This window comes from Doryrhamphus excisus, chromosome 22 (assembly GCF_030265055.1).
Source record: "Doryrhamphus excisus isolate RoL2022-K1 chromosome 22, RoL_Dexc_1.0, whole genome shotgun sequence".
In the NCBI taxonomy this organism is placed as follows: Eukaryota; Metazoa; Chordata; class Actinopteri; order Syngnathiformes; family Syngnathidae; genus Doryrhamphus; species Doryrhamphus excisus.
The window spans coordinates 13,829,421-13,837,500 of record NC_080487.1 but is presented as its reverse complement, the minus strand read 5'-3'; the positions used below and the strand labels follow the sequence as shown (position 1 = coordinate 13,837,500).

General features: G+C 44.1%; 2 protein-coding genes across 5 annotated transcripts in view; one reads left to right on the top strand and one right to left on the bottom strand.

Moving 5' to 3' along the window:
* lhpp (phospholysine phosphohistidine inorganic pyrophosphate phosphatase) overlaps positions 1-3,388 on the bottom strand; it is a 16,068-nt gene extending 12,680 nt beyond the window's left edge. For all 3 annotated transcript variants that reach the window (XM_058062728.1, XM_058062729.1, XM_058062730.1), the window contains exons 1-6: positions 3,226-3,388; positions 2,952-3,139; positions 2,457-2,610; positions 2,318-2,381; positions 2,108-2,200; positions 654-745 (exon numbers count right to left, since the gene is read on the bottom strand). In XM_058062728.1, the coding sequence (XP_057918711.1) occupies positions 654-745; positions 2,108-2,200; positions 2,318-2,381; positions 2,457-2,610; positions 2,952-3,139; positions 3,226-3,356 (722 nt within the window). In that variant the 5' untranslated portion in view covers positions 3,357-3,388. The remainder of the gene's footprint in view (positions 1-653; positions 746-2,107; positions 2,201-2,317; positions 2,382-2,456; positions 2,611-2,951; positions 3,140-3,225) is intronic.
* A 149-nt stretch (positions 3,389-3,537) lies between these two features.
* oat (ornithine aminotransferase) lies at positions 3,538-8,004 on the top strand. Of its 2 annotated transcripts, none has more exons than XM_058062720.1 (10): positions 3,538-3,702; positions 4,789-5,023; positions 5,130-5,354; positions 5,422-5,517; positions 5,619-5,746; positions 5,933-6,055; positions 6,468-6,596; positions 6,677-6,790; positions 7,036-7,180; positions 7,260-8,004. In XM_058062720.1, the coding sequence occupies exons 2-10, from the start codon at positions 4,807-4,809 to the stop codon at positions 7,418-7,420; spliced, it is 1,338 nt and encodes a 445-aa protein (XP_057918703.1). In that variant the 5' UTR covers positions 3,538-3,702; positions 4,789-4,806; the 3' UTR covers positions 7,421-8,004. The 2 variants fall into 2 exon arrangements, with proteins under 2 accessions (XP_057918703.1, XP_057918705.1); XM_058062722.1 differs by having other exon boundaries at positions 3,556-3,706.
* The last annotated feature ends 76 nt before the right edge of the window (positions 8,005-8,080 follow it).

The window sequence follows — 8,080 nt, the reverse complement described above, 5'->3', positions numbered from 1 at the left end:
TTGGAGGAACGCCCTCCCCAGTCTGACCCTGTGGTGGGATTTTATTGGATTTCTGTGTGAACCCCAGTTTGCCCATAACTAGCATCACTTTGTAGTTGTAGAAGTAAAATGTACTTCTGTAATACACGTACTGTATACTCTGCACAAGCCCTCTTCTAGCAGCGGGATTACACGTGAATGATGCTCTCCAGGATTAATGTGGTCACGTGACCCAGATTGCTTTACCAATCCAGGGTGGGCGTGGGAGGTCATTGGGACTAATCTCTGGATTGGGGCCCAAACAAATGGCAGCGAGGCTTCGTGTGTCCACCATCTGTATTGTTAGCGTAATTCTCCATTTTGGTCTCATTTCTTTTTCTTAAATAATAACTAGTCTGGAATGAAAGCAGCACAGTGAGGGTGATGCTGATATTACAATAAAATCTGGAATATTTGGAAAAAAAAGTTATGGTTTTGCTCTCAAGAGGAGCATGAGCTTTTTTATGGTGACACCATCACCAAAAACCACAAAGCTGTAGTGATGGCGCCCTCTACTGCCATAAAATGAAAGTATTATTTGCCAACTCTGGAGAAATATTATTATTATTTTATCTCGTTAAATATAAGGAGTGTTTGTTTTCACAGTAACAGCGCTGTGTGTGTATTTCGCTGACCTGTATTTGCCCGTTCGAACTTGCACGCCTTTCATTCCGCATTGCTGGGCACCGCCGACGTCATTCACCAGATCATCGCCGATCATCATCACCTGCAGTTAACAGATGATGTCACAATGTACGTGCAGCAGCTATGCTCACGGAAATATTGCACAGTCCATTCCTACTTTGATCAAACATGATCTTCTACATCCATAAAGCTCCTCTTTGGTCTTCCTCTACGCCTCCTACCCGGCAGCATCCTTCTACCAATATATTGACTCTCCTCTGGACATGTCCCAACCATCTCAGTCTGGCCTAAAGGACTTTATCTCCAAGGTCTCTAACATGTAATGTCCCTCTGATGTACTCCTTCCTGATCCTATCCATCCTGGTCACTCCCAATGTGAACCTCAGCATCCTCGTCTCTGCTACTTACAGTTCTGCTTCCTGTCTTTTCTTCAGTGGCACTGTCTCTAGACCAAACAAATATTTGATTTAATATTTTTCAGCTTTAATTTTGGTTATTTTTAACTAATTGCATTTATTTAATATCAAAATTTATGTTTATTATAAGTTTTTTTTGTTTTTTTTTACAATAACTATGGGACCTGGTGTTGCCATCAGAGAATTGATGAAAAGCGGTCCACTAAGCTAAAGTTAATTTCCATTTAAGGACCGAAATAATACTAATTATTTCAAGTCAAAATAGCAACTAAATGCTGATTAATATTTTTCTTGAATATATCCATATTTGGTAAGGTGGGAAAGGTGTGAGCTGGCAGCGAGTTCCATAGACGGCATGCCCTTGGTACGTAAGAGGATTGGTGAAGATGTGTGCGAGACCTGGGGATAGTTACACAGTATTAAGAAAATTCTTATAAAAGTACAATACTTACAATATCTACAGCTTTTATGATCTTACTCTCCTAATATTTAATCTTTACACCCATAAAATTACTGCTATTTTCTTCAGTTTTTCCGTTTTGTTTTACATTTTCTTGATTAATTGTATTTTTAGAATGTGCCACAAGCCAATAAACAAACACCCTGCTGTATATTAAAGGTGAATTTTTTCCAGATTTCTTGGGACCCCCTGGAGGCCACAGCGCTCTGAGCATCTTCCTATATTGCCACAAAATTGTTTCTTGCAGATCATTCAAAAAATTAATAACCAATAAATGCAGAAAAATATAGTTTAGACGGTCTTTGAGGGCATCTTTATGGGTATTGCCATTGTTTTTTTTTGTTGAGCAAGCAGGAAGTGTAGATCTGAAGTAGTCATCAGATATCTCAGTAAAAGCCATGCGTATCTGGAATTGAACCCATCTATCTTATGAGTGTGAAGGTCATCCGCCCTGACCTGAAATAGCCTACAGATATAGCGAGACGTACCGCCATATAGCGCCACATCGAGATAACACGTATACACGAGTCCCAACTGCTTTAGTGTTGACGTGTCTCCTCCTTCTGACCTCATGTGACTGCAGCACCATGTCGTTGAGAACACTTTGGAAGAACGAGGTCGCCGGCTTCCCGATGACTTCAGCCTCCGCATCAGTGGCGTACTGGAGCACATCAAGGTTTCGTGTCATCAAATTGACATTATATTCATGCTTGTAGATGCTCCAATTAAGTCCTCTAATTGATGCTTAATTACAGCATTTATGGGAAATACAACTGACCTCCAGAGCCTTCATGTAAACCCCAACATCCAGACTCAAACCATCCATCTCCTTGTAGTATTTCCTGTGAAGACACGAGAAAAGACAATTTAGGGAAATGTTGACAAAACTAACTTTTTAATGAGAGTATCCTTGGTACCCTCTGCCAAGAGAAAACAGCACTGGCTTCTCCAGGCCGATCAGAACCCTGAAGGCCTCATTCAGGTTCTGGTAGGAGAAATTGTCAGCCGCGTCACCGATCACTACGCAGTTGGGGTCGCTCTTGTCAACACCGGCAAACTCTGGGAGGAGCGCTGTGGAAGAGTAAAGGCGTGAATACATTAGTACGAGCAATAAAACGGGATTAGACCGGGATCATATTGAATCCTTTGCGGCTCTGGTCTTGATTCAGTCCTGCTTGCCACAAAGTGGCAAAACTATGCCCCCTAGTGGTTTTTAACTGCATTAGCGATGACGTCAGCTCAAACAATTGGATGCTTAATAATTGCTATGCTCTTCCGGCGATTTCAAGATTTAAAACTTAACAATTTAACGAGATGCTTGGCTTTCTCGTCATTCACATTGCAATAAATATGTATACAGTATGAGGTATAATATAAACACGCGATTCTCGATATGACTAGCCCAGCAGTACCGTCATGAACCAGCAGGTGGGGCCGCAGCCCTCTTTGCTTCAACACAGCCACGGCAGCCGGTGCAGGAGAGAAGACCTCCTCCACGGAAATGTCAAAGCCCAATCTTTGCAGTTTGGCAACAAACTTATCTCTTGATGCTTGAGTTTCATTGGTGCAGAACCGCAGCTTCAGGTCAGAAGCTTTGAGCCTTCACAAACAAAAACATAGATCGTGAATGAATAGAGCGTGTGTGTGTGCGATAAAATATGTGATTTAGTGCCGATAGACACTCACTTTCTCACGGCTTCGATGGAGCCGGGAATAGCAACCCCGTCGCCCTCCCCGCTGTCATACAAAACTCCACACATGTCAAGAATGACACCTTTTAAACTCCTCGCACAGCTTGACCAGCCTGTGTCCGCCATGATGAGATGTCTCAATGCGCATGCGCTCAGAGACTCTGTTTCGGCTCCCTGTCAATCACTGCCGCTGTCTTTCGCCAGTGTTTAAACATTTTAAAACAACAACGCGTGTTTAATAATTTTGTTTAGTAAGATGTTTATTTGTTAAACATTTGATACGAACGACGTGTTTTTAATTCGATTTTGAATTTGATCTCGCAATCAAATCGAAGGTTGCAACATGGGGGCGTGTCCTAAAACGTCACACCTACTAGATATTTTTGTTAGTCGCAATCCAACATCCATTTGGACCCACTCGGAACCTTCAGTGGTCGAACAAACTTCTTCCCCCGACACTTGATAACTCGCAGTGGGTATTCAACCTCTTATTTAGCACTTGTTTATTTGCCTTCTTGCCATCCTACTAAGCTAAACCTACTGACAGCTAAATGCTAAGCTTGACAGTTTAATAAGTGCGTTAGCTAGCTAACATAATAGCATGTTATGCTAGTCGTAATGTTAGCTTTGATAGTTCACATTACATTTATCGGGTCTTTATTTAGCTTTGACTTGGCGGTGTATGTGAGTGTGGTGGAGGCAGCTCCCTAGCAGCCTATCATCTTCCAGGGGCAGGTTGAATGCCGGCCAAAAATGTCTTAACTGCGTGCACACTTGCTGCTTTGTTTGCTTTGCGTGTGCGCGTTTGTGTACGCAACATGCATACTGGTGGCAAATTATTACTCCATTTTAAAGTTACCCGACATGACTGTGCTCCATCCCTTTTTATGATTTGTGTATATATAGCAACGTCACAATATTTTGAAACGAGTAAAAATAAGTTAATCTCGAACCGCGAACAACCGTACTATAAAATATCTAATGACTCAGTCGACAGTGTAGCCATTTACATGTAGTTGATAGTCCAAAAGTCCAGGGATGAAAGTCAAGTGGCATATTTTTCATGTACAGTAAAACCCGGAAAGCATTCAGTGCTTACGTTTACTATATTCATGGCTAAATTTTTGGGTTTTGTAACATTGCTAGTGTATAACATGCATGCTATATTGTACAGTACTGTTATACTGTATGCTACATTCTAGTTTAGCTGAGCTCACTTCCTGTCAAATTCAAATCCTCTTTTGTGTTCTGTGTGAAAGAAAAGCATTGTTCAGCAGACCTGTTTGACCGCTGCCTTTCTCAAAGCCAGGAATAACTTTATTGACATAGTAACTGCTGTGAGTGTTGATGTCCTGTTTTTAATGATGCTGGCACTGAGGGTTTGGTTTTCAAGATGACTGACAGGAGATCCAGGAACAGGATCATTGAGTTAGCTGAAACAGAGCAATACCTAGTGTCCAGAGCTGCAGATATTACAGAAAACAGGCGTTAAAAGGCTTCGAGTGGACGGTATGAACCCTTTGACTCATGATGACCGACTGTGTTTTTGTGTCCTCAGACTCCGTAAGACGCCAGGATGAAATCAGTGGTTCTCCAGCTGGGTCGCAACCTGCGAAGGCCCGTCCCGCTGCTCCGCAGCAGCGTCCACTTGGGGGGTCAATGTCCCGCTTCAACCGCGGCCACCATGAAGAAGTTTGAACAGCCGATCACTTCTGAGGAGATCTACGCCCGCGAGGACAAGTACGGGGCACATAACTACCATCCCCTGCCTGTCGCCCTGGAGAAGGGGGAAGGTGAGGTCACTTGAATGTTCCACAAGGCTGTCTAGCCAATCTTGCGAGATCTTGTGACAGATCATGTGATACCTATGGCCGTACAACCTACCTGCTTTTCTTTTAGGCGTCTTTGTATGGGACGTGGAAGGCAGACGCTACTTTGATTTCCTGAGCGCTTACAGTGCCGTCAATCAGGGCCACTGCCACCCCAAGATCGTCGCCGCCCTCAACGCGCAGGCCTCCAAGCTCACCCTGACCTCCAGAGCCTTCTACAACAACATCCTCGGGGTCTATGAGGAGTACATCACCAACATGTTTGGCTACGACAAGGTCCTACCCATGAACACGGGTAAAAAATGGGCCCACATCCCTTTTACATGGAACATCTTTGCCATGCTCACGTGGATGTCTTGTAGGCGTCGAAGGTGGCGAGACGGCCTGCAAGCTGGCTCGGAAGTGGGCCTACAACGTGAAGGGCATCCCCAAAAACAAAGCCAAGATCGTCTTTGCCCGTAATGAGCTGCTTTATCGTGGATTGGCTTTTCCTTTTTTTTGACAGGAGAATGCTCATTATTTTTATTTCTGTCGGGGGGGGGGGTGTTTTTTGGACCAGATGGGAACTTCTGGGGCCGCACCCTTGCAGCCATCTCCAGCTCCAATGACCCCAGCAGCTACGAAGGCTTTGGCCCCTACATGCCGGGCTTTGAGCTGGTCCCGTTCAACGACACTCCAGCCCTGGAGGTACAGTACTTTGTTTCTAGAGCGTGTCCCTGAACATGACACTGTTAAATAAGTCAAATATCACTTAGGTCAGATCCAATGCTGGTTTCACATTAGTGTATCCCCTCAGACCTGCAGAATACAAATACACAAAGCATACCTTGTCATTGACGGTGTTACCATTTTTTTTTATTTCTTTTGGTGCAGGAAGCCCTCAAGGACCCGCATGTCGCAGCCTTCATGGTGGAGCCCATCCAGGGCGAGGCTGGGGTGGTGGTGCCCGATGACGGCTACCTGACCAAAGTCAGGGAGCTGTGTACGCGACACAATGTGAGCATTTTTTTATTTTGTGTTGATAAAAAAAAAGCATACAATACAATAGAAAAAATTGCATACAAAATACATATGAATATTCCTTGCGCCACCCTAATTTGAAATACCAGAGAAACTGGTATTTGTTTGTTGTTTTCCCAAGCAAATGTTTCACCTCATCAAATTTAAATATTTGGCAAGAGAAACCCAACTGAACACACAATGAAATTTAAAAAGTTAATAGATGATACACATGTTTGGTTTCTTAGCAGAATACTTTGTCGAAATAAGAGCCGTGGCTTGCAATGATGCGTATGTGTTAATTGTGCTCAAAATGTGAAAGTAATTAATGACATAAATTAGTGACCACTGTTAACGCACTATTTGACAACCATAATGTATTTACTATATTTACATGTGTATCATCCAGGTGCTGTGGATCGCCGACGAGGTCCAGACAGGCCTGGCCCGCTGTGGGCGGCGTTTGGCTGTGGACCACGAGGAAGTGCGTCCAGATCTGGTCATCTTGGGAAAAGCTCTTTCGGGAGGAGTTTACCCCGTAAGATAACTGTCGATTAAAAAAAAAAAAACAACAAAACATTGACTTTAGTGATTGTGCAACATTTGAATGCGTGTCAGGTGTCTGCTGTTCTGTGCGACGACGAGGTCATGCTGACTATCAAGCCCGGGGAGCACGGGTCCACGTACGGCGGTAACCCCATTGCCTGTCGGGTAGCCATGGCCGCACTCCAGGTTGGTGTCGACACCCACACAAATCCCAAATCGGAATGCGCCCCCTTGCACAAAATTGTGCCCCACGCACATGGCGTGTATTGTGTGTTTGGAAGGGAGGCACCGATAGCAGCTATGACACAACATGTACTTCCTGTTGGGATTATCCCTGCGGCCCTGAATGACTTGGCGCCCTCTGCTGGTTGACATCCGTCATACCTGCACCGTTGCTCGTAGTTCAGTCCTTAAACCGGTGCTGTTGGCAGGTGATGGAGGAGGAGAAGCTGGCGGAGAACGCTGACAGAATGGGACAGTTGCTGCGCGCCGAGCTGCGGAAGCTTCCATCAGACATCGTGACCACGGTGCGAGGCAAAGGCCTGCTCAACGCCATCGTCATCAAGGAGACCAAAGGTGTGTCTGGTTTTTTACGTCGCCGGTGTGTGTTTTCCGACCAGGCCGAGGTGCTTACATGACTTCCCTCCCTGCTCAGACATCGATGCGTGGAAGGTGTGCCTTCTTCTCCGCGACAACGGACTGCTTGCGAAGCCGACCCACGGCGACATCATCCGTCTGGCCCCGCCCCTCACCATCAACGAGCACCAGCTGAGGGAGTGCGTGGACATCATCCGCAGGACCATCGCGTCACTCTAAAGTATCAAACGGTTCCACTCAGCCACACAGCATCAGATTGACATTGTAGTCTGCTTATTTTGTCCTAAATTACCAAATCGTATTTAAAAACAAACGTGTGCGTTACTCTAGTGACACAATATGCACGGATGCCACTTTAGTTCACATAAGCATCATTACTGAATGTATGGCAGTGCAGGTAGTTATTTTAAATTCATTTTCAACTTTTACCAATGAAGCAACTACCATTGAAATGTTTTTTTATCTAATATACCAACATAGGCATATACCCATTCATCAAAAAGTGCTCAAGAAGCTTCAAGAGCCTACCTTTTTATGGTTATTACAACTATATTGGCTAGTATTTTTTACTAGTATTGGTACTTGGAACCCGTGAATGTATCAGTTAAGTGACGCTACGAATATTTGGAATATTATACAGTACGGGTCAAAATTGTTACACTTGCTCATGCTATTGAATGAGAAACTATGTCCAAATATTTGACTTGGTGTTGTAGCTGTTGTCTTTTTTAAAAGCTAGGGTTTGTTACACAAACGCAAAAAGAAAACAATCAGAATTTCTTCCAATAAATTATTGCAGTCATTCCCTGTGTGAACTGAATAATACTAACATACTACTGATAGTTTTACAAGATGTTATGAACAGCTTTAGGGCACCTA

Bases quoted from the DNA above. Each gene is read 5' to 3' on its own strand.
- oat (XM_058062720.1), top strand. From the start codon at position 4,807: ATGAAATCAGTGGTTCTCCAGCTGGGTCGCAACCTGCGAAGGCCCGTC. The intron at 5,747-5,932 runs GTACAGTACTTT...CTTTTGGTGCAG, and splicing joins ACGACACTCCAGCCCTGGAG to GAAGCCCTCAAGGACCCGCA. The intron at 6,791-7,035 runs GTTGGTGTCGAC...TGCTGTTGGCAG, and splicing joins TAGCCATGGCCGCACTCCAG to GTGATGGAGGAGGAGAAGCT.